The sequence below is a fragment of the Solea senegalensis genome, linkage group LG21 (genome assembly GCF_019176455.1).
Source record: "Solea senegalensis isolate Sse05_10M linkage group LG21, IFAPA_SoseM_1, whole genome shotgun sequence".
Classification (NCBI taxonomy): Eukaryota; Metazoa; Chordata; class Actinopteri; order Pleuronectiformes; family Soleidae; genus Solea; species Solea senegalensis.
Window position 1 is genome coordinate 15,945,490 of NC_058040.1, and position 26,255 is coordinate 15,971,744.

General features: G+C 41.9%; 1 protein-coding gene across 2 annotated transcripts in view; it reads right to left on the minus strand.

The window, feature by feature from the left end:
• The window catches only part of whrna (whirlin a), a 98,939-nt gene that overhangs the window by 24,093 nt on the left and 48,591 nt on the right, over positions 1 to 26,255 (minus strand). For both annotated transcript variants that reach the window (XM_044011958.1, XM_044011959.1), the window contains exons 5-6: positions 13,941 to 14,149; positions 11,755 to 11,791 (exon numbers count right to left, since the gene is read on the minus strand). In XM_044011958.1, the coding sequence (XP_043867893.1) occupies positions 11,755 to 11,791; positions 13,941 to 14,149 (246 nt within the window). The remainder of the gene's footprint in view (positions 1 to 11,754; positions 11,792 to 13,940; positions 14,150 to 26,255) is intronic.

The window sequence follows — 26,255 nt, forward strand, 5'->3', positions numbered from 1 at the left end:
TTCCTGCTTCTGCTGGACAAGAGACGTCTGTGTAAACTCTCACTGATAAAATAACATAATACACACACGAGACGACGGAGATTCATTCAGCTGTGAGGGAAAAGTGAGAGGTGGTAAATCAAGGAAGGAGTGATGGATCGAGGGGGCAATTAACCACAGAGGCCCCACACTGTAAGAGTGGATCAGAGGGGAAAGTGAAGGAGACAAAGGGAAACGAGCGGGCGGACAGAGACACAGCCAGGTCAGCAGAGTGATGTCACTGTGTGTCCTTAAATCATTATCTTCATTCCTGCTGCCCCACAATCAGCAAACATCATTAACACTCTGTGCTGCAGAGACGCTGCCCCCTGGTGTTGGCTTTTGTCTGTTTTTCACCACACAGTGAGGTACAAACGAGGTATAAACGAGGTATAAACGAGGTAAAACAGGCCAGCTGAACAGAAAGTGTTCACACACTATATGTATATATATATATATATATATATATATATATATATATATATATATATATATATATATATATATATATCTTCTTCTTCTTCTTTCTCTCTGCTGTGTGCAGACTGTGAGCTTCCTGTCAATCACACAAACTCCACTCTGACACTTGAGAAACTGGTGAGCTGTCAATAACACTTCCACGCTCCATATCTGCTCTCATTCTCCCCTCACCTCCTCCTCCTCCTCCTCCTCCTCTTTCTTTTCTTCTGTTATCTGCTCACTAGCATGTGGTGTTTTCTTCCTTAATTAACTCTTTTATTATCAAAGAGCAAACTTCAAAGCTGCAGCTGCAGGATGTGAGTCTGTCGGCTTTAAGTACGAGACACAAACTCCTCACCTCGACTCGCTCTCGTCGCCGTCACCTCATCCTCTCATTGTCACACTCGTTTGTGCGTGTGTGTGTGTGTGTCAAACTCATTATCACATCACTGCAAAAACAAGTGCAGTGAATGGAGACGAGGAAACAGATAACCAGAGTTTCCTGATTTTTCCACCTAACGCAAAGTTGTGCAGATATAATTCTGCTCGGCTTTGACTATTTTACGCAGATTTCGTTTCAGATGCGTGAGAGAGATGAAGAAGAAGAAGAAGAATCCGGGAAGATTAAGGAACAAGGATGGATGGTAGGATAAAAGACTGAGGATGAAGGAGAACTTTGAAATGTGATTTAAGAGACTGAGATGAGATGAGAAAGCAGTTTGGACGATGGAGGACAGCATCACTACAGCTTTTATCAGCCTGTCAGAAATTAGGATTAGAAGAAGGAGAATATTTTCTATCTGCTCTGTAAAAGTGGCCTTTTATTCCATGTCGATGTGTGAATTTTTACAGATAAAAAAAATGACTTTGTTTGATAATAAACTGCACAAAAGTTATTATTCTATATATCTATATCATAATGTTATACATATATCATACTATAAAACTTGATACAACATTTGTCCTTTCACCACAACCTGTCTTGGCAGATGCTGCACATCTTTGAGTCTGGTTCTGTCCAGGGTGTGAGCAGCAGCAGCAGCAGCAGCAGCAGCAGCAGTAACAGCAGCAGCAGTTACATCAGCAGCAGCAGCAGTAACAGCAGCAGCAACAGCAGCAGCAGTTACAGCAGCAGCAGTATCAGCAGCAGCAGTAACAGCAGCAGCAGTTACAGCAGCAGGCAGCAGCAGTAACAGCAGCAGTAACAACAGCAGCAGTTAGCAGCAGCAGCAGCAGCAGCAGCAGCAGTTACAGCAGCAGCAGTAACAGCAGCAGTAACAACAGCAGCAGTAACAGCAGCAGCAGCAGTAACAGCAGCAGCAGTAACAGCAGCAGCAGTTACAGCAGCAGCAGTTACAGCAGCAGCAGCAGTTACATCAGCAGCAGTTACATCAGCAGCAGTTACATCATCATCAGCAGCAGCAGTAACAGCAGCAGCAGTTACATCAGCAGCAGTAACAGCAGCATCAGCAACAGTTACATCATCATCATCATCAGCAGTAACAGCAGCAGCAGCAGTTACATCAGCAGCAGTAACATCATCATCAGCAGCAGCAGTAACAGCAGCAGCAGCAGTTACATCATCATCATCAGCAGCAGCAGCAGTAACAGCAGCAGCAGTAGCAGCAGTAACAGCAGCATCAGCAGCAGCATCATCATCATCAGCAGCAGTAACAGCAGCAGCAGCAGTTACATCAGCAGCAGTAACAGCAGCAGCAGCAGCAGTTACAGCAGCAGCAGTAACATCATCATCATCAGCAGCAGTAACAGCCGCAGCAGCAGCTTCTCTGACTGCCTGTCCCAGAACGAGCAGAGCCACCAAGTGTTAAGTGTCCAAGGTGAACTGTGCTGCGACCCGTCCTGAATCTTAATCACCTCACGGTGCTTTAACACGAGAATCTTCTCCAGTGTCTCAAGGACGATGTGGAATCAAAGGAAAAGCACATCACGACGCTGTCCCTCACTGTCCCTCACGCCTGTCCCTCACTGTCACATCACAATATCAGAGGACAGATGGACACTCGAGGGCGAGGTAACGACGTCGGACGTCAGTCAACAGGAGTGGAACACACACGTTCTCCTGCAGAGGACACTGAGGAGACGCCGGTCCAGAGCTTTGGACCCCGTCCATCTCTGAGGCCGTTCTCTGGCCCGTGTGTCCGAGTTTATCAAAAAGATAAGCAGCTACTGTAGCTCCTGAACAACAACAGCAGTCGATAGAGGGCGAGTCAGATAAAGCAGCACTGCGACTTGTTAGTGTCGCGGGGTTTTCTCTCCGACACAGCTCCACTTCATTTAACAAAGCAAATAAAAAAGCTGAAATAAACTTTGAGTGGAACACGAGGGTCACGCTGTGCAGCACATGGACACGTGTGATGTTCTCAAATATCAAATATTTGCACAAATGTGTTGTTCTTGTGTTTTTGCTCGACTTTGACTTTCTGCCCAAATCATTTCCATGGTGTTTGCGTCCGGACTCCGGAGGCGGTGCTGCAGTGAACCAGCCTCTTCAGACACACGGCCACTTCAGACTCTCTTTGTGTACTTTCTTGTTAAAGTGACGTCTCCCTTGTTTTCTCACGTCCCGGCACTTTGTGTTTGCAGAGCAGTTTTTGTGTCACCCATGGACTCAGGGACAGATCTGGATCGAATTTTAAAAAGGTCCGCATCAGGTCACACGAGGTGGTGGACACTTCTTCTCGCCGTGTCCCAGAGGTTCACTCTGACATTATCCCTTTTTTAGGAAAAGTGCCAGAAAAAGTCTGGAGCTACTTTTGCAGCCTAAAAGAAAGAAGCAGCATAAAAACTTTCATAGAGAACCTCCTGATTGTGGTCAACCTCAAACACAGATCTGGATATCTGCGATATTATGAGTTTTGGCTTGGTTTCCTTCCTGTATTTTGTCCCCAAACTCTTCTTCTTCGTCTGTCCCTCACCTTTGTTTCACCTTTATCTTCAAGCATCACCCGAGTCTTGTTCCGTCCCCTGGTGCATCAGTTTCCCTGCTCCCCGTGTTTCCATGTCAGTTTGTCTCGTTACCCTTTTGCCCTCGCGATCTTTGGATTTCTTTTTGACTTCACTTCAGTGCCAGGAAGTTTCTCCTCAACAGAGACTCGTGTGCTGAGGAACAGGGAGACAGTAGCGCAGCGTTACGGATGTCAGCCGCTGTAAAGCAGCCGGTATGTCACCTCCTCATTTGGAACACTTGTTATTAAAAGTTACTATTATGAGACAAACCTGTGCTCCATTAGGTTCAGAAATAAGAGTCTTGGATAAAAATAACCATAAAAAGTTACAAGTGCTGAAGTGGTTGAGTCAGATCTCATCATTCGTTTGATGATGAGGTTCAGCCTCAGCGTCTCGTTCTGCACACGACGCACACAAATGAAACGGAGAGACTTCTTATCGCAGTATAGGACAGATAATCCACTTCTTATCACTATCTCGAAAACCTCTCTATGCTTTATCTCTCTCTCTGTGTGTGTGTGTGTGTGGAGGACAGATGGGTTTTTTGTGGACTTTATCAGGTGGAACAATGATTACTGTAATAACTAAGAGCTGAGCTTCATCTGCTTCTATTTTTCATGTTTTTCTCCACAGCAGATGGCACTAAGAGTACACAGGATGTGAGCGTCCAGTCAGCAGTGAGAAATAGGTAGTCCAGCTCTTGATCTGGTGTTGACTCCAACCAAGTTATCTGCTTAATTCAGGCATCTGGTTAGGACGCTTCCTGGACGCCTGTTTCAGGCATGTCCTTCAGAAAGGAGTCCCTGGGCCTGACCCATGCTGGAGAGATTACATCTCTCAGCTGGGCTGGGAACGCCTTGGAAGAAGTGGCTGGGGAGAGGACTGCCCAGGCCAAGGCTTCCAAGGCTTCCTTGCTAAGGCTGCTGCCCCCCTGACCCGGAGCCCGGATAAGCAGAAGACAACGGAATCTGAACTAGTTTCTTTATAGCATGAGCAGCAGGTTGACAGACAACAGAATCGGGCCTCGGATAGAACCTTGAGGAACCCCACAGGATAAAAATCACATCTATAAAAGGTTAAGTAAGTCAGTGCCACCACCAACAACAAAAGATTTTCACAGCCCAGATTTGGCCCACTTTCCTCACTTTCATCATTTTCATTTGGCCAACAAACCAAATGGGATGAATGATTTGGCCGTGCGAATCCACATATTTGCCAAAAAAGACCCACATTTGTTTAAGGATAATCAGGTCACATTTGAAAGCTAGTAGTGCCACATCATTGCCAGAAGTGCCACTATCTTGATCCTCATGTTTGGTCAAAATGGGCAAAATGGGTTGTGGTCAAAACTGGGGCCGCACGGTTGGTGTAGTGGTTAGCACTCTTTAGCCTTCGCAGCAAGAAGACCCGGGTTCATGACCTGGGTCCCTCATGTGGAGGATAAAGCGGTAGAAGATGGATGGTCACAGGTGTCAAAAGCAGCACTAGAGGCTAACTTGCTAAAGTGCTGCTCAACACTTGAAGAAGTGCCGTAGTTCCGACAGATAAAAGTGTCGACACATTCCTGATTCTCTTGATCCACGCATGAAGAACTTTCCTAATGTCACGTACAGCATTGAAATTTTGACACACGATGGAATTGGACCCGAACACGTCCTCCTCGTTGCGCTCTTGCTCGGCTCAGTCGACCAAACACCCGACCTGAAAATGTTTAAAATCTGTTCCTCTGCAGTTTAAGTCAGTAACTTCATGAAATCCATAAACATGCTGACTAAAGCACACACTGTACCAGACAGGAGGGTGGAATGAAACTTCATGTGCCCGCTGGAGGATAGTGTTCCGTTACCATGGAGACTACCGAAAACCTTTCGCGACCCTTTCAGTTTTGTCGAGCAGCAGAGAATAAATGGAGCTTGAGATCCAGTGGGATCAGAATATCACCGGTTCTGGATTCCAGCGCTGACTAAATGATGCACGAATAACAGAATAAAGAAAAGATTTCTCTGCAGTGTCGCCCTCCAGTAAATAATCTGATGTTTTTACATTTCAGAGTTTTAATCATCTCACTCAAAACAGTGGATTTTACATTAAAGCCTATTTTCCAGCAGCGAGAATCCAGCACAGCAAATCATTAGTTTGTTTTGTTGCTCTGAATGAATCATAAGTCCTGGACGTCCGCGGGCAGGCGGCCAAAAACTGTCTTTGCTGCTGCTGCTGCTGCTGCTGCTCAGAGAACTACACTTGCCAGCTTTGCACACCATCATTTCCCAAAGTTAAAAGCTTTATATCGATGATAAATGTGGAAACATTCAGCTTGCAATTCTAACCACCTGCTGTTCTTATTTTATCTTTAAACGCCTTCAGGTTTCAGCGAGAACATTTCAGTGTCTTACAGTACGTGTGCACTGTTGCAAAATTTACGTTGTCATGTGGTCGTGTTTCCGCTGTCCACGAGATGTTTACCGACTGCCGAGGGAAACTGGAAACGGCTGCAGGCGGCGATAAACAAATTGTGTTTGCCGCACAAAAGCAATATTTACCCGTGTGCTTTGTAGCATATGTGGAAGTGAACGGGGTCAGAGTGAAATTAACGATTGGGAATCGCTGTGTGACCTATTCTTAATTAATTAGCTTAGTGGTCGGATTTGGCCTTTGTGATGGACGGAGGGAGGACAGTGTGTGTGTGTGTGTGTGTGGGGCGTGGAAGCAGAAATTATGAGACAAGCACAAAGCTGTTTGCTTGTTTAAACAGTGGCTGGTAAATCACTCTATGAAGGATTCATATATATGCCGACGACATGATTTAGTCGCTGTGTGAGGTTTGCTGTGTGAAACAGAGGATCTGTGTCCTCCTCCTCCCCTCCTCCTCCTCACCTAACGCCTCTCTCCCTCTCTCTCCCACACACAGCTGGATTTTTCAGCTGTGTGTACTTTTGTTGTTTTTGGTCTATTCTGAGCTTGTACACTTTGAGGTTTTAATTTTTTTTGGGAGCACAACTGTGTCTGATAGAGCTGCTGTAGTACAAGAGAACAGGCGTATAAATGTCATTCTGTGTCATTGTGGAATGTGAGTTATAGAGTTCAAGATTCTTCCCCTTATTGTCAATTTATTGTAATATTAGTTTTAGCCACTCAACGAAAAGGCTCAACTCATACTGTAACCGTGGTATAATTACGTGTGCACTGCAGTGCGCATCACATATCATGGACCCTGGTTTGGTCCTGTACTACACCATCGGGTGGCGGTACAAGTCTGGACGCATTCCTACCAAAGAAGAAGAGAGCGATGCTACAGCTCCCTTGGACACGTCTGGTTTGAGCGGCTCACATCGGGCAGGTGAGTCAGGACGTCAGCCAGGTTGAGGGTCGGGTGACTCTCCTTGGCGACGACTTCTTCTGTTGTTTAAATGTTTTTTCTGCTCGGTGAGCGGCGCTTATACTCCACCTACTGGTGGGGCGGGAGTTCGGTTCACGCAGCACCCAACAAGCTCTTTGCACACGGTTCCAAAATCTGAACGTTGATGACACAATTCATGTCAGGCGCATGGTGTGCGCTGCGTCTGCTCGTGGTGTGTGCAGAAGTGTACCAGGGCCCATAGTTTTCGGTCCTATACTTTGTCATTAAGGTCGTTTTCACACCTGATAGTCTACGCCAGACTCGGTACGACATCTATTGAATGACATATTCCGCTCCTCGCCTGAGGCGGCGCTGCATCAAGAATTACTGAAAGAGAAGACGAGACAAACAACGAACAAGAAGAACTTCTGTTTCCTGCACACAAGAGCAAAAACATGGAGCTGCATCAAATTGTTTTTGCAACAATGGTCTCAGCCATTTCTCCCAGCTATCGTTCTACACGTGCGTATATTTTGGTTGTGTTTACCCACAATGCCCTGCGTTGTAACCAGCTTCAAAGATGTGGCTAGCTTGAAGCGAACCCAGACTTTCGAGGGTTCGATGAAGAAGGCGCTGGAGTGAATGCAGCCTAAACGGCATTAGAGGTTTCTGTAAACCGCTCACTCTCCCACACCAAAGTCCATTGAGAAAAACAGCCATTTAAGCTGGTGCGGACGCTGGAGCTGCTGGTCTTCTGCTGCCTCGTTTGCTAAGTTTGTGTCACTTCGATAAATTGGGCAGTGATTTATCCTGCAGACGCCAACTCTATTCTTTACAGGCTCAGGCCACAGTCCCAGCTCGACTGTTGCCATGTGTCCCCGCTCACAGTTCATCACAAAGAGCTGGACTTGCATTATTTATCGGCACACACTAGATAAGAGACTGGATTGTGTGGGTGTGTGTGTGGGGGGGGGAGTGTCCAGTAAATCCCTGGAGAGGATGAAGTGGTCATAAATTGTCCTGGCTGAATAGTGGAGGCTGTTGCAGAGCAGAGTTGTGTTTCCACACACACACACGAGCACCGCGAGCCAGGAGACACACACAGATCACATTATTATTCATGCTGTGGAAGACGCACCAATAACAAAGTAGTTTTATGACATAAAGACCGGAAAAATGAAAGCATCGTCCAAATGCTCTCCAAAGATATTTTGTCTTTGACGGCCGGCGGACGAAGAGCAGTGACTTTCACGGCTGAGTTACGACTGGACTCAGTGTAGCGTCCACCTCTGATAAACACAAAGTCCTCGACTTTACAGAATTGACAGAATTTCACGTGAAACCAGACTAATATTTTGAAATTGTATGTTATTTATGTGCGGTCGTGTTGGCTGTAGCTCAACATCCTGTATGTTTCTGTTAACTTTGTCAGTGAAAAGTGTGAAATCTTTCAATTTAAGGTTCAAATGATTCAGCGAATGACAGATTTCGTACTTTTTTTTACTGCATTCTGTGGAAAGCGTCACAACTTTTCTTGACAGAAGTGAAAACAGCTTTGTCTGCAGTGTTTTTGCAGTCGTTCTGCCCTCAAGTCCTGACCCACTTTGACTGAACCAGTGCAGTAACCGCTATACAAAATAAATCAAATGTGGCTGTTGTTGGAGTATTCTGTGTTTGAACGGCCACTGTTACCATTACACAACAAAACTTCCTTTTTCATTTTTACATGGAACATAAATATAAATATTGATATGATGACGATCACAAACAATGACATAGTTGAATAATTACATCAGCACTGTTGTTTAGTCATAGACAGTTATACAGTATGTATCTGTCACATTTCGACCAATATCTCTACTCACACACACACTGGTGTCCTCACTAAGTCATCTGCCAAGTTTGTTTCAAGCCTGTCAAACAAATTGTTGGACATTTATGTGATTAACAGACAGACGAAGACTCTTTGGAGCTAACAATAATAATAATAAATAAAAATACATTTAATTTAAAAGCGCCTTTCAGGTCACTCAAGGACACTTTACAACAGTCTGTTCTCTCTGTTCATTCTCATTCAGCTAATATTGTGTTTCAATTTGCCTCGGAAAGTTTCAGACATGGGTTGGTTAATGTTAGCATTATATCAAGCTAATCTAGTCCATTCAATAATCAAATGTTGTGATATTTTCACGTAAACACTATTACCATAATTAGTTGGTTAATGTTAGCATTATATCAAGCTAATCTAGTCCATTTAATAATCAAATGTTGTGATATTTTCACGTAAACACTATTACCATAATTGGTTGGTTAATGTTAGCATTATATCAAGCTAATCTAGTCCATTCAATAATCAAATTATGTGATATTTCATACATAACACACCTTAACTATATATGGTTTGTTAATGTTAGCATTATATCAAGCTAATCTAGTCCATTCAATAATCAAATGATGTGATATTTTCTAAACTCTATTACCATGTTGGTTAATGTTAGCATTATATCAAGCTAATCTAGTCCATTTAATAATCAAATGTTGTGATATTTTCCGTAAACACTATTACCATAATTGGTTGGTTAAAGTTAGCATTATATCAAGCTAATCTAGTCCATTCAATAATCAAATGATGTGATATTTTCACGTAAACACTATTACCATAATTAGTTGGTTAATGTTAGCATTATATCTAGATAATCTAGTCCATTTAATAATCAAATGTTGTGATATTTTCACGTAAACACTATTACCATAATTGGTTGGTTAATGTTAGCATTATATCAAGCTAATCTAGTCCATTCAATAATCAAATTATGTGATATTTCATACATAACACACCTTAACTATATATGGTTTGTTAATGTTAGCATTATATCAAGCTAATCTAGTCCATTCAATAATCAAATGATGTGATATTTTCACGTAAACACTATTACCATAATTGGTTGGTTGATGTTAGCATTATATCAAGCTAATCTAGTCCATTTAATAATCAAATGATGAGATATTTCATACATAACACACCTTAACTATATATGGTTGGTTAATGTTAGCATTTTGGCAAGGTTTGCTACCTAGCAAGCTAATCTAGTCCATTTAATAATCAAATGATGTGTTATCTCACACTTAAAAACAGATTATCTATATTTGGTTGGTTTCATGTTAGCATTATAGCAAGGTTTGCTAACAAGCAATCTAGTCTCTAATCTAATCTAGTATAGAAGTTAACATCTGACTAAAATCAGGGAAATTAGGACCAATAAAGTTTAACGACACTGGACTAGGTTTAGGTTTAGGTTCAGCGTCAGACACGAGAAACATAATAGCTAGATGGTTTGTGTTGGTTAGCGCTCTTTCAGAGTGCAAACTGTGAATCTGTCAACAAAATCACATGGTTTGGTGACAAATTCTGCTAATATTTGCTGATTACGCTCGCAAAATTCTGCTGAGAACGTGCAAAAAAACATTTCTGGAATTGACAGCGTTTTATTTCATGCCAGTTTTCCTGCACTTGTTACTGTTACCCAAACTTAAGCAGAAGTTCGGAGACTCAGATAAATGACTCATCTTTATCAGATTGGAACGCAGACAAACTGTATGTTGGTTTGGTGGGTTAGATAGAAATGGAATGCGGCCAAATACGGTGAATCTTATTGATGCTGGCTTTTCTTTTTTCTTTAGAGCTCCAGATTAGACAGAAGTAGCTCTGACACCATCCATCTTAAGTCTCTGTGTGTGAAAAGGGCACCTTTGACAAAAAAGGGCAGTAATCACAGACACCAACGCTTATGCTAAACTACGCCGATGAATTCAATTCAAAGCAATCGTGATTCCCTTTGGTCTCAAAATACCTCCCACATTCATCTGTATTCACTCTTTTACATTACACATGACACGCCGCCCCCACCTTCAGTCAGGCTACGACTGTCAGACTGAGTATCAGTAATGAAGCTCTTCCTCCTCCTCCTCCTCCTCCTCCTCATTCCTCCACCCTGACCCGCTCCTCTCCTGCATTTTCAAAGTCACTGTCAAAGTCAGCCGTGAAGACAATGAAGGTAAACAGTGAAGACAGTTGGAGTCTGGATGAGCCGCTGGCTTGTGTTTGGAAACGCTGCATGAACCCAAGTCAGTCAAAAAACCTTCTGGATTATTTGGTTGTATGAGACACACGTCCACTGTGTGGACACAACAAAGCGCTGTTGGTGTCCAAACGAACGCTTCAGCAGACCGAGACATTTTAGAAGCTTCCAAATTTGTGGCAAAAGTTTTAAAGGAAGGTTCTTTTTACGGTGGCCTGGAAAACACATTTGTACGGGCTGAAATATGTGCCACCAGAAACTGGATTTCAATCACTTTTATTTGAATTTCAGTTGCTAAACTTGAATAATTGCATTAAAAAATCATTATATTTGAATGTGTATGGTTTCATTTGAAAAAATTGCATTGGAAAAATTCTATGTATTTTCAAATTCAGTTCTCAAAATTCAATTTCAATTTACTGTGACAGACATCTGGGTTCTAGTAAAGGAAGAGCAATCGAGTGCTGATACGGCACAGTTTGGTGCTGATTGGCTGCAGAGGAGACCTGTGTATCTGCGCTCGATTGCTCCTCCTTCCTTTAAACAATATCAATTCAAATATAAAAGATTCAGTTTGTGGTGGCACATATTTCAGCCCATACGTTTGAGACAGATTCACATTTTTACAACGACCAGACAGAAGATTATAGATTATATCCCAGCACAGAAGATTATATCCCAGCACAGGAGATTATATCCCAGAACAGGAGATTATATCCCAGCACAGAAGATTATATCCCAGCACAGAAGACCGGACAGAAGATTATATCCCAGGACAGAAGATTATATCCCAGCACAGAAGATTATATCCCAGCACAGAAGATTATATCCCAGGACAGGAGATTATATCCCAGCACAGAAGATTATATCCCAGGATAAAACAATGAATCTCACCTTTCCTGCTGCAGATGCTCCTTGTTCTTCTGGGAAGCTGCAGAAACACGGAAGAAAACACGGAAAATGTAAAATGAAACGTAAGATTTGCTGTGATTTGCTGTACGTTTCTTTATTATATGACCTGTGTTTGACCTGTGACATCACAGAAATGTCGCCGGCTACTGTAAGACACGCAGAATCTTTCATATGTGAGTGTTTCTTTGAGTGAAAAAGAGGGTCTGTAACATCTCGACAGGCAGCGTTTCATCTCAAATGTAATCCTCTGTAATCGCAGGCTCATAAACGCAGCGTGGCACACGTTCACAGATTGTTTCTGTTCCGGATCTTTGGTTTCGTCTTTTCATGACGCGGCAGAAACTAAACTGCTGGAATTTTTACAAGAAACTGTGAAATTTCTTCTTCTTCTTCTTCTTCTTCTTCTTCTTCCAGAAGAGAGAGTGCGAGAGGCGTTTTAATGAAATGAAGGCGCAGACATTGAAATGCAGGCCACGGTCTTTTACTCTAAATACACCACAGAGGCTTCAAATATGTGTCAGTGCTACAGTTTATGTGACTTTACCCTCAGAAAAAAACTAATGAGGTCTCAACAGACGACTAAGAACACTGCTGCTGCCTTCAGGGAGCAGAGGAATGATGGAGAATTCAAATATGGAATTAAAAGTTAATCACAATTTTAAAAAAAAAAGAGCCGCTCTTCCACCTGCGACGGCCCGGTAAACTCTGCGTGATTCAGTCCGCTCGCTTTGCTCTGGAGAAGAACTCTGGAAGTCTGTGACATTTCTTTGGCTGAACTTTGCTGAGTCATGATATTAAAAATGAACGTGTGGCGTAAGTGAGACAGAAGAAAAATGACACCATGCAAATGTATATGGATCGCAGACACGGGGCTCGCTCTCAGGATAATGCTGATGTTTTGGCCACGGGGGCGGAGTTTGAACAGAGGACTCTTCATCAATCAAATCTGACGCAGAGAAGAGTTTTAATTTACACGACGACGTTGTGAAGAAACGCTGACACTGAGGTTTTAACCCTCAGTGTTCACGCGGCACACATCAGTTATGGTTGGTAAGTTATATACATTTAATATCGCGTTATTTTGTTCACAAAAACGGGTGACGTTTTTCCAAATCTCACAAATTCAACCTGATTTTAAAGAATTTTGGTTTGTTTGTTTGTAGAGTTGGTGAAAATGTTGCCTGTAGTTTGTGCTGAAGAAAAGTATATGAGACACATTATTATAACCTCTGTATATACGTTTAAAAATAATAAAGGTTTAAGTTACTCAACAAACGACACATTTTAGTGTTTTTTTGCATACGCACGCAGCGGCACAGTGGCTACAATTGTTGCCTCACAGAGTGAAGGTCACCAGTTTGAATCCAAATTGCGACACAACCTCCAGCACATTTCAAACGCCATGTGAAGAAATGAAGAAATCACGCACGCACACAGCTGCAGTGAATTTGTTAGACTTGATTTTCACTCAGGTCACTCAGGTGTCCTCGCTGAGACAGGTGTCCACTCACTGTGGTTTAAAAAAACTGCCGAGTCATCTTTAGAGCAGAGGACGACGTACAGTAATTCTGCAGACTTCTCGTCATTATCGCCCTGAAGTCTGGTTTTCCGCTCCGTTGCTCTCAAATCTGAGACTCGACTCTTGTGCCAGATTTCATTATTGCAGCCTCGTCTCACACAAAACAGGAAACTCTCTCTCTGTTTTTATGAACCGCAGGAAATGTTGTACTCGTATATATAAAAACAATCTTATATAGTGAATGTGACGTTTGGTAAAGTGTCTCAAACGTGTAATTTAAACACGTATTACTGTAGTTCTCCTTTGTGAACCTTGTTAGAAAATGTTCAGATGTACTGTGAGGCAACAATTCGAGCCCCTGTGCCACTGTGTGTATATGCAAAAAAACACTTTATTTAACCCTTTAACAGCGAGCGTATCGCAGACGACACGTTTGCGCACTTTGCGTTATCGTAATTACGCGACGGTTGTTGACGCTGCACCTCCAGTACTTTACAATATCATGTTGATGTGAACGTGTGTGTTTTAAATTTGGTACAGGAACGTATTTACGTTTGTGACGTTACGAGGAAACGCTGGTGTGTTTTTATGCAGATGATGTGACGATGCTAAGAGGCAAAAAACACAGTTTTCCACAGTAAAAACTCACCCCTCCACGCTGCTGTTGGCCGAGCTCTCGGCGATCTGCGAGCTGGCGATCCACTTGGTCTCGCCGACCACCGTCCTGGCGTGCGGCACCCGCCCCACGTCCTTCACCGTCATCATCAGGTGCCGCGACGACTTCAGCACGCGGACGGCGTCGTCGTGCGGCACGCTCAGGAAGCTGCAGCCGTTCACCTCCAGGATCTGGTCGCCCACCTGCGCGGGGGGGAGGGAACAACAGAGAGGCGTGGTGGGAGGGGCCGAGCAAGACGGCGAGGGCGGGGCGGGCAGAGCCTGTCATGTGACGCATGCATGCGACGGGGATCAAGACGGAGCGGATCACGGGGCAGAGAAGTGGTGTCACAGATGAAATGTGTGCAGGAATAATTACACAGAGATTAAAGTGAGCGACAGGTTCAGGAGCAGAGCTGTTGAATTATGTGATTTATGAGTCATTTCTCATTCTATCAGGAGACTGAAGCACAGAATAATGACTTCATCCACACAGTGAACGCACCCCCGCGACGAGGTCACGTCCCCGGGGCCGAGCGGAGCAGAGAAACCTCGTGAAGCTAAAGCACCGTCTGGATCGTTCATCTGTGAGTCTGAACAGTAAATTAACATCACTGGTGATTATTGAAATCCTTTTTTTGTGTTTCTAAATGATATTTTTAATGCTACAATATAATAATTATTGTTTTTCATGAATTTTAAAATCTACTGTTTTACAAAAAAAATGTGTTTTATACTGTTCAAATTTCAAATTTAACACAGTTTTTCTTCATTTTAAATGGCAGTAAATTGTAAATAACTGAATATTGAAAGTTATTCTGGTAAAAAAAAAAAGACGTTTGTTCCGAACTTATGAGAGATCACTGTTTTTCACCATCTATTGTTTCATAAAATCATGGAAAGCCTCAGAGACACTGGTGTGTTCTTACGCAAATGATGTTACGATGCTGAAGAACAAAATATATTTGTTCTTGTATATTCCCGAAACCTACCAGGTTAATCCTAATCCCGTTCCTCACCAGGAAATGGTCATGATCCATCCTCACATCCTCAACAACATTTGATTGTGATCCTGAAATTAGCATTTTCATTTTAGCAGATCTAAATAACTGCCAGATATTGAAAGTTATTCTGGTAAAATGGGCAAAAGCACTTAACTCACAGGACATTCACTGACCTTTTATGGTTAAAATAATCTTAGGTGTAAAAGGGTTAACCACCTCTACGCCGATTAATCACCACAATATGTGATAAAAGATCTATTAATTATGACACAAATGCAGCGCCAACAATCCCACCTTTGTTGGAGAAAATGTTACGACACATTAAAAGGTAAAGAAAATGAATATTCACTTTAACGGCCGAACTTAAATCACTTCCTACCCTGAAGAGGAAGCGGCACTTAAACGCTGATGTCATGAATTCTTTTGTGTGGCATTTAAAGAGTTGATGTACGGTCGAGCGTTTTTAGAAAAAGACCCTAAATGTCACGTCATCCTCGTGTCTCTGCTCCCTCTCGCCAGTTTGAAAACATTTTCTTGGGAGTTTTCCAAAGACTGGACACCAGGTCGGTCACCTGCATCAGCTCCACCCACAGCTCAGAGGCCATTAAAGCAGCCAAGGACACAATATCAAAGTTGATATAGTAGTTACTCACTATACTACAGTTTAGAGTTCAATTTAAAATCCTCCTCCTCGCGTACAAAGCACTTAATGGTCACGCCCCTTCATACCTGAAAGACCTAGTCTTACCTTATCACCCTAACAGACCACTTAGGTCACAAAATACAGGTTTACTTGTGGTTCCCAGAGTCTGTAAGTTACCAGGCTCCTCCTTTCCTGTGGAACCAGCTTCCAATGACAGTTCGGGAGGCGGAGCCTCTCTCTGTATTTAATGTTAGACTTAAAACTTTCCTTTTTGATAAAGCTTATAGTAAGAGCTGGTTCAGGGAAACCTGGACCATCTCTTAGTTATGCTGCTATAGAACTAAACTGCTGGGGGATTTTCCTGTGGTGAACGCACATTCACTCTCTCACACTCAGCATTTGATTATGATTTTTATATGTCTTTTTATAACCTTGTCTCTTTCTCTCCCTAGTTTGTGTCTTTCCTTCCTTCCCTCTCTCTCTCTCTGTATTCTCATCTTGCAGGTTGTAGGATCCAGATCCAGTTTTCGAGGCTACTCATATCATCACCATTATTATTGTTTTATAATTAAAAAGTCGACTTGTAACCTGATACAGTTGTTGTGTATCTGCTCCTGGTCTCTCTCTCTCTTCTGTCTCTACCTCATCTCCCTCTTGTCCTTTCTCTCCCCCCATTTTCTGTCCCCCACCTCTCCACTGTCCCCCATTTTCCTTTCACCCCAACAGATGACCGCACATCTCTGAGTCTGGTTCTGTCAGAGATTTCTTCCTGTTAAGAGGGAGTTTTTTCTCTCCACTGATGCCTAGTGTTTGCTCATTGTGTGAACTGTTGTGTTTCTCTGCTCTCCTTGATGTTGTCTATGTACAGTGCCTTGAGATAATGTGTGTTATGATTTGGCGCTATACAAATAAAATTGAATTGATTTGAATTGAACTATCAATCAACGCTAACAAGCCCCGCTCACACACTCTGTCATCAGAGACGAGAGACGCGTGGCGTTCAAAGACAGATTACGAGCTGTTTGTGAAATAAAACGCGTCCATTTATTCTGCTTCGTATGGATTTTGTCGCGGTGCGCGAGGAAAACCTCGGAGCTGCAGTTCAGCGTTTCCCGGGGAAACTTTGACGCGAGGTTGTGAAGTGAACGCTAACTAAAAAGACACAAACACTCGTGTCCTTCTTCCTGTCGCCGTCACTTCTGATGAAATCAAACGTGTGCTTTAAAATTCACTTTGAACCACGTGGAGTGCTGTGAATGTTCCGCTGTATATTTTGACATTTTAGCAATTTATTTTTCCTCTTGAATAAATATTTTATACATTCTACATAACTCTGTAAAATGTTACTGTTGCACTGTGTAATAAATACTGAATGTGCTGCTGTCTGTCCTCAAATCTTAAAATACTGGCTAATTTGTTCCCCAAAGACTGCTGTAGAAATATTATATATTAATATTTTTTTCCACTTTAAATGAGTCAGGACAGATATTGGACATAAAAGGCAAAAAAAAGTGGGCCACCTGGTGGACAAATATAAAAATTCAAAATTGAATGCTAGTAGTCCAACATGAAATCTTAATGTAAGGTAATGAATTGGTTTATGCTAAGATAGATGTGGTATCAAAAAAAATTTATTTTCAAAGGTTTTTAATTGGACATTTTTGTCCATAGGAACAAATGTGTGTTGTTTTTTTAGAAAGTAGTAGAAATGAGGGAACATAGGCACGCCCCCCACGAAGCTAAAACAATCTTCTACCTTTCCTGGGTTTGGGAAGTGAATGCTTTTATTTCTTCATTCTTATTATTATTTTTAATACATTAAAGTAAAATATTACAGAGAAAGTCTTGTTTGAGAGAGTTGTTTGAGTGAGAGGTGAAGTGCAGTTGAGGGCCTTTCTTTTTTTAAATAATGAAATAAAATTCTGTGTGTGTTTTGTAACAGAAATGATGAAAATCCCACACACGGGAACATGCAGGTCATCTACTACTAATACTAATATTAATAATAATACATTATTGTGGTGGTTTTGTGTGTATTTGTTGGATAAAAAAAAAAGCACTTCTTGACACTTGTGTTTTCCCGCTGTGAGAAACATGCATTAGTTGCCATGGCGACAGAGAGCTTCATGACTTATGTAACAGGCCAGAGGACACTGTAGTCACATACTCAGGCTGTTGAGAATATATTTTTATTCAGCGTCTAGTGCGAGGACGATGGTGATGACATCGGCTTGTTTTTACACACAAATAATACGTACACAGAGCAGAAAATACCCGGTGATACTTTATTAAACAAGCGTCTCTGTGTGGAGCCCAGATTATATTTAAGCCTCGGTGTTTCAGCAGCAGCAGTTAATGGAGTCAGGTTATTGCACCTGTTGCTTTGACAAATGAATATAACTCTGAATGTGACTCTAATTACGCGCTGATTAAGTTTTATGACCCTGGAAACAGCATTCAAAGCCAGCCTATTAATTACAGAGGAAGGAATCTGCTCCTCTCCCTCTAATAATGTCTGTGTTTTTCTAATGGCTCACGACAGATTGTTCTTTCCCCATCACTTATTCGCTGCTTCTGCTGCTGCCGCACCTCCTCGGCCTTATTACACCTCCACACTTGAGCGGAGTCGAGGCCCCGGTTGCAGAGTCACGAGCACTTGGTCGGGATCAATCGCCGCCTCGCACCAGAGGCGCCGTCGCAGCACGGCATTCTGGGCAATTAAACAACAACAACAACCGGTGGCAGCGGCGCTTTGCGAGTAAAGCTCAGATCAATGACGCCGTGAAAGGAAAAATGTCGACTTAATACGAGGAGGAAAAAACAACAAGAGGCTGCAGAGAACCGTCAACGTCCTTTAGAAGATCACACAAGCAGCTCATTTCATACGTCACAGCAGAGCTCGCAATTACCGACAAAATGGAGCAATACCACTGGAAACTGTGGGGGCAGTATAGAGTCAATAGTCCAGTCAGTCAGGAAAATGGTGAAGAGATGTTAAACCAACTAACCAACTAACTAACTAACTATATGACTGAAATGGGACAACATTAATTCAATGGTCCTTTGCTGAATTCATACAAAACATACATTTTTGTGCATCGTCAGCCATTATCGGCTTCTTCGACGCACGTTTTTGTCTCGTTATAATTAACAACTTGTCTGACTGTGACTGCATGTACACGTCGTCAAGTTTTCAAACAGAGTAAATGACGCGCAGCATTGAAAAAGTACATATTGACACGTTTTTATGTTCTTCATTGACGTCCTGTTGAGTTGAGGCCATGGTGCCGGTAGACTTTTTTGTTCGTCTTGGGCTGCGACATTATTGACTTAGTCCTACCGGGGTTTTCACCTTAGGAGGCTTGAGGTTTGCCAATTTTCATCCATTTTCACCAACGTTTAGTGCGAAGTTAACTGAGGTTCTGAAGTCTGAAGTCCACTGGAATAATCAGTGATCAGTGAATACTAGTCCTGGAGATGTTTACGAGACGTAAACCTCAAAGAAAAAGAAAACAAACAGAGCAGATATGATTCGTCTCTTTAATTTGCATATTTGGAGACGCTCTTTTGTTTACACGATCATTTACAAAGCAGCCGAGCAGAAAGAGAAACAACGCTTTCGTCTTTTGTCTTGTCTGCTTATTTGACTTTTGTGTGTTTTGTGGTGTTTTTGTCTGCCGCTGACTTCGCTGCGGTGGTCACACACACACACACTCACTGACATTAAAAGACGAACGACGGCTCCATTGATTTTTTTTGTTGGTAATTGCCAGAAATTTGAGGGATGATCGCAGGCGGCGGTGAGTGAGTGTGGATGTGAAACGGGTCCAAAGGTTGATGTTCGGTGGAATCGCTCAGCTCAGGTGCTGACAGTGGAACATTCCTCTGATATCCTCACAGTTATCGATCGTTCACAGCAAACACGCTGCTTACACCAGGTTTTCAGACTCCTGAAGGACTCTGTCCTCGCGTGGCCCGGTCAGTGTTTGGCGGCGTCTCCAGCCTCACTCACTCCGTGTCTGTCTCAAAGTATCACGAGTGTAAGCAGCTGTGAATCCCTGTGGAGTCGTCCTAACACATCTCCCATCACGGCAGCATTTACAGCGGCTCAATCATCCGACGCGTGTTGTTTGTCTTTGTCTCTGCAGAATGTGGACCACCCGTCCCGTCTCTCTGCTGCCGCTCATATCTCAGCTCCCCTGACATTTCCCTGTGCTCTGCGTCTGTCCCTCAGCAGAGGACAGATTAGACTTCAGCTCGCGCTCATCCGTCCAGAAAACCGCCGAACCTTTGGCTTCTCGGGACAATTGAGGGCCGTGAGTGATGCATCCTCCAAACAGAAGAAAGAAGAGTAGCTGGAGCGTATGGATTCTGGCAAAGTCGTTAAAAAAACCTTAATGATTTTACACTTTAATTAAACCCTTTAGCACCTTTATGTCAAACTAACTTCATTACGGATCTGTTGCTTTGCTTTGTCGAATGCGTCAAATGTTTGAGCGTTTTCAAGCTTCAGCCGAAAAACATCACGTTTATATGTTTAACGTATAATTACAACTCCTTATATGGACATCCTGTGTGTGTGTGTGTGTTTATAGGTCACATCTTCAGTCGTCTTTTGTGTTGTTGAGTCAAACCAAACCAGACCGACATCAAGATGTTTGATGGTGTTTCACGTACGGTGAGGTGTGGAACAGTTTGATGGAGAGATTCCTGTAAGACAGCAAATGGTAATGGAGCCAAAGGATTGTTTCCGTTTTTGTGCAAAGAACATGCTCGTACGTTCAGCGAGCATCTTCAAAAACAGACGAAAGTATCGCAGAGAGATTACGGCATGCTGGAGTGGCACGGGTAGACAAAACCCCGACCAAGTGGAGCACAACTCGTCATCGGTGTCTCAGCCTTCGATCGAGACTTGAGCGTGACTCGCCGGAAAGAACGAGGACGCAGTGGAAACCACGGTTCAGATAAATGAGACTCTGAGCCTTGAGAAAGTGCTGCCATAATCCTACAAGTCCTGGAAGACCTCATATTCAACGCTCCTATCAGAGCCTGGTTAAAGGTGACGTCAACATGACACTGGTGAGATCCTGGATCACGAGAATTCTTATGATTCTCTTCTGTTAATCCGTCATTTCTCTGGTTTAATGAGTCATTTGTGATTTACTGCTTTTAAAAAGTCCGGTAACTTTTAATCAAACCTGATTTTCTCCTGCAGTCCCTCCTTCCTCTTCCATTTATTTCCCCGTTCCCTCATTTGCAGTTTCCTCCCTTCGTACATTCTTTTAAACTCGGCACATTTTTCATTCCCATAATTATACATTTCATCACCTTTGTCCTCGTCCTTTCCCTTTTGTCTCCGCCTCCTGCAGCTGCAGCTGCAGCCATTCATCTTCAGGGAAACATCTCACTGAACGTGAACCTCGCGACGGCCGCACTGGTTTCAAAATTTCACAGAGTTTCTCTCGTCGCGGTTCACTTCATTCTCAGAATCAGCTCTGCTTTGATAAAGTGCTCACTTTTCTAATGACTAACGACTAATATTAGTCATTTTTTATGTGTTTTACAGCAGATAACATCTGTAATATTTTCATTTCTGTCTCTTTGAAGGGAGCTGGATCTTGAGGAGTCGTTCATTTTCAAAGAACCGTTCTAAAGACTTGGCTCTTTCTTATATTTTATTATAATTGTAGAAGCCAAACAGTTGTAAAAACCTTTTATTTTATTATAATATATAAATATAAAATCACTGGTTGTAGTTATGAGGTAAGATTTGGATCACAAAGATTCAAACTTACACGTCCCACAAATATCTATATCTATCTATATATATATATATATATATATATATATGTATATATATATATATATATATATATATATATATATATATATATATATATATATATATACAATAAAGTATTCTGAAATATTGCTTATATTTTTATTTGGCTTGTGTTTTCATTGTAAACATCCCATAAGGTGGCGCTATATCCCCCATGCTGTGCTGTGGCTTTTCACTAACTTAAGAAAACTTCATGTTGAAAAAGGTTTTAAGTAAATTTAAAACTCTTCAATACATGGAGAAAAAACAGTTAGTTTGAGGATAAAACACTTCCGGAGTTCCTCAGGGATGGATTGTAGGCCTCTTTTTTAATAGTAAATCACTTGATTTAAAATAAGTTTATTATGTAATTATTGATCAGTGACGTCTGAACTTTTCTGTTTCAAAAACCAACATGACGCCGTCTTATTTGATGTAGTCTGTGGATAAATCACAAAACTGGGTTTTAAGGAGGAACATTTGTTATTTTATGTTCTGAAAACCAAAGTAAATGTTCATATTTATGGTTTTCATCGTCTGTGTATTCGTTGTGTTTGTATAAAGGACACTTTTATAACTAGTGAGGGAAGAAGGTGTGAAGCAGGAGGAACATGTTGATGATGCAGCTGTGACAGCACTGACGTGCAGAGAAACAGGGACACGGGCGAGAACGAGAGCGCGAGCCCCCGACGGACGCACTGACGATCCTGCCCGAGCTTACGATGACTCACACATCCACGACAATAATCCCTCCAACGCGTGCTAAACTGCTTCACACGGCCCAGAAGCCCCACAGCTAAGATTTGCATGAGGAGCCAGACTTTGTGCCGTCAGGAACTGCAGGAACTGTCTCTTCTCCGCTGCTCGTCACCGTGTTTTTTAACACAGACGTCGTCCTCAGCGTCGGGAAGGGAAGGAGGTTTCACGGAGAAAAAAACACAAAACCTACAACACGAGCCGGAGAATGTGACGAGACGAGAAAACGCCGGCTATCGATGTTTGGATCAGCGAAGCCGGGAAAATAGATTCATAGAGAGGACGAGGAAGAGGAGGAGGAGGAGGAACACGCAGTGACTGAAGCCTTTTCTCTACAAAAAAATGACTTTAACATGGAACTAAACTTTTCTGAACCAAAGTTACGTGACTTATTTTCATATCTACACATGAACATGATGGAGTTTTGACACCTTTTTTTATTTATAGAGCACTTTTCTATTTCTAGTTTTAAGTGTCTTGTAGACTAGTGAAGTCGGGAATCAAACCCACAACCTTCCAGTTTAAACATTTTAAAGACACAATTTTTTTGCTAATAATAGCTAGTTGCTAATAGGGATGGTACGACGTCACTTTTTTGCATCCGATAATGATACCAATAACACAACCTTGAGTATCGGCCAATACCGATATCAGAAACAGACATTTTCTGCATATTCTTAACCACTAAGCACAATTAATTCTGCTTTAAAAAGTATATATTTTAACACATTTAATTTTAGGCCAAACCAAGTTGCCTAAGCCATATTTTACCAGTCAATCCTTGATTCAGAACGGATTTGAGGGAATTAAACCCACAATCTTTCAGTTAAAAGACGACTCATGGCTCTTTGCGACATTTTGAGGACATTACTAATATTAGCTAGTTACCAGTCCAAAACAAACATTTTAGACCTTTGAAACAAACCTATAAATACATAATTCTCCAGTTGTGTAACAATGACTCGGCTCAAAAAAACAAGTAGCCCAAAACATGACTCAGCTAAAATGTAGTTGCCCATGTTGTCTGTGCATTGACAAGACTGCAATATAAAGACGTTTTGGTAAGGGTTAGGGTAAAAATCAATACGGTGATATATCACAATATTCTGCATGGCGATATCGCTTTTGTTCTACCAAAAATCAATTTTTGGTAGAACATATATATGTATGTACATGTATATATATATATATATATATATACATATACATGCACATATATACTGATTTTACAAAGAAACGTTTAACTTTTTATGAATTAGCGTTAAAAAAAATCTACTGACATGAGCAGGAAAGTGCAAAGTAATGTTTGATGCATTGTTCAATATGCAGATGATGTGAGGTCAAAAATCTCTAAGCTCCTAAAAAAAGTTATTTGTAACGTACAGCATTTAAGTGTCCCTGAACGTGACTCAGTGGACAAAAAGAGATAAAACAACTCACATTTATTTAAGTTAAGTCCACACTTAAGCAGGTTTTTTCTGTGGGTTAGGTTTTTGAAAACATTTGTGCCAGATTTGAGGTTTTTTATTTCATTATCATTAGGGTTTCACAGTTATGGTTATATCGCCACCTGTTGGCTTGGCATGCTTTTGACAGCATTTAATACTTGTTTTATTTATTTGTTACTGTGTTGGAATCTTTTCCATCACGCCAGATTTCTGAATAGTCCACCACTTATTCCTTCTACAACGACAACAAAGTCTTTCTACTCTGTTTTATTCTATGTTAAAATTCTATGTCGTATATATATATATATATATATATATATATATATATATATATATATATATATCTGGTTAATTTGGTGTAAAAGAGGTAATAGCATGCACTCATCGAGCATCCAAACACTCCCCGATATCGATATGCACCGGTGCTTTGTCAGTATCTAAAGAGCCGCTGTGAGATGTCATTAAATTCCACGCTGACGTTCATCGCTCAGTTGCTCACTTAAGCGTGCATTTGTTCCATCTGTGTTGTTGGATATTACAGTGTGAGGCTTTTGGCAAACAGGACTATTAGAGTACATTAGTTAGTGACTCATCTCGCAGAAAGAAAATATGCAGTTTGCACTCGTCTTATCCATTTATCCTCCGCTGTGTTTGTGTGGCAGAGCTGTGACTTTGTCGTCTGAGCCAGCAGATACATTAACGACAGTCTGGCTCAGAGGAAACTGCATCACAGACAAAACAGGTGGGGTTTATTTCTGCCCCCACCCCCTTATGTGTGTGTGTGTGTGTGTGCTTGTATTTGTTACCTCTTAAGACCTTTTCTGGCATAAACACTGAGCCTCAGCTTAAGGCTCAGCTTATGCCTATGATGTCTAAAGAATATGTTTACAGTTTTATCTCAACCTCTTCTGCCTGAAAACCAGAGTGTATGTCACTTTGTGAACCGCTCACCCTCCTGCACCAAAGCCCACAGAGAAATCAGTGATTTTAACACCACAGCACACAGAAGTTAATTATCCACTGCTGCCTCCATCAGTAAATTTAAATGAGTCATTTTGTGACTTCTGTGTTTGAAACTCTGTTCAGATTCACCTCAGTGACACAAAGTGACCACACGAGGCAGCAGTGGACCAGCAGCTCCAGTGTCACCGTGAGCTAAAAACAATGATTTTCTCAATGGAGTTTGGTGTGGGAGAGTGAACGGTAAACATACTGACAAAACAAAAAAAATGATCTCACTATATTACAACCGAACCCACAATAAATTGTGACAATGTTCACTATCATTGTTCCAATTTCTTTACAAATCCATTATAACATCGCTGTGAGTTCCAGCTTTGAGCCAAAATTTTAATTGATTCTTTTCCTCCACTGCATCATAATCTTGCCAGGACTGAAAAGCAGAAATATCTACACTAAAGAATGTGTTTGCAGCTTTATCTTGCTGTTAGACAGCCCCTCCAAACTGAAAACCAATGTTTATGTCACTCTGTAAACAGCTCGCCCTCCTGTGCCAAACCCCATAGAGAAAATCAGTGTTTTTAACATCACAGCACACAGGAGTTATTAATCCATTGCTGCCTCCACCAGTAAGTTTAAACTTATTTTGTCACTTCGGCATAGAAAACCCTTTGTTCAGATTTACCTCAGTGGCACAAACCGACCACACGAGGCAGCAGTGGACCAGCAGCTCCTGTGCCCCAGTGAGCTTAAAACGATGATTTTCTCAATGGAGTTTGGTGTGGGAGAGTGCTCGTCTGTCTACAGAGAAAATAAAGCCTTAAACATACTTTAAGACAACATATACTATTAGTGCATGATTATGTTAGTTAAGTGGTTAAAACCCTTCTGCTGTATATCCGTGTCCATTTAAACTATATACCCTTAAAAATGTAATTATTTGGTTTAAGCAGCGGGAGACGAGGGTAGAAAGAGCAGATTGGACAAAGCAGGCGTGGTTTTTATGTGAAGTGCAGCAGTTGTTATTTACTCCTCAACGGTCCCTGGTGATTTGGTGAAAATGAGGAAGCCCAGCTGCCTGTCAACAGGCCACACTTTGATCAACGAGCCTCTGGGTAACAATCACACTTTCACTACGTCTCCTATTTGAATCCCAGGTACTGAATTCTCTTTGTTTTCGGCACAGCAGGTCGTTCTTTTTCCACCAAGCACCCTCGTGTACTGTATCTATAATAAGTCGGAATAAATGGCCTTTTTTTTTGCCTTTTAAGTGCTTTTCCAGCCGCGCCGCCAGAAATAGTGTAAGGGAACACGGAGCCCATTTCCACTTCACACAGCAGGAACACGGAGGCAGAGCTCGCGCCGTACGTGGAACCTGCAGCTCCGTCCGTTTGTTCCTCTGAGAACGCCGCGGCTTTGATTTTCAAACACTCTCTGCTGGGGATCAGCGAGGGTTTTTTGTTTTTTTATGCCATGACACTCGGTTTATGAATTATTTATTTTTACAAGGACACAAACAAACAGAAGAGATCGTACAATCAAATACTTTTGTGAACGTCAGCTGGTTCCTGCAGTGTTTGTTGTTTTTATCAAAGATTTACAGTACGTAGGTCAAACAGGAGGTTTGTCCAAAACTGATTGATTCTGTTGGTGAACATATATTTATCTGATTTCATTT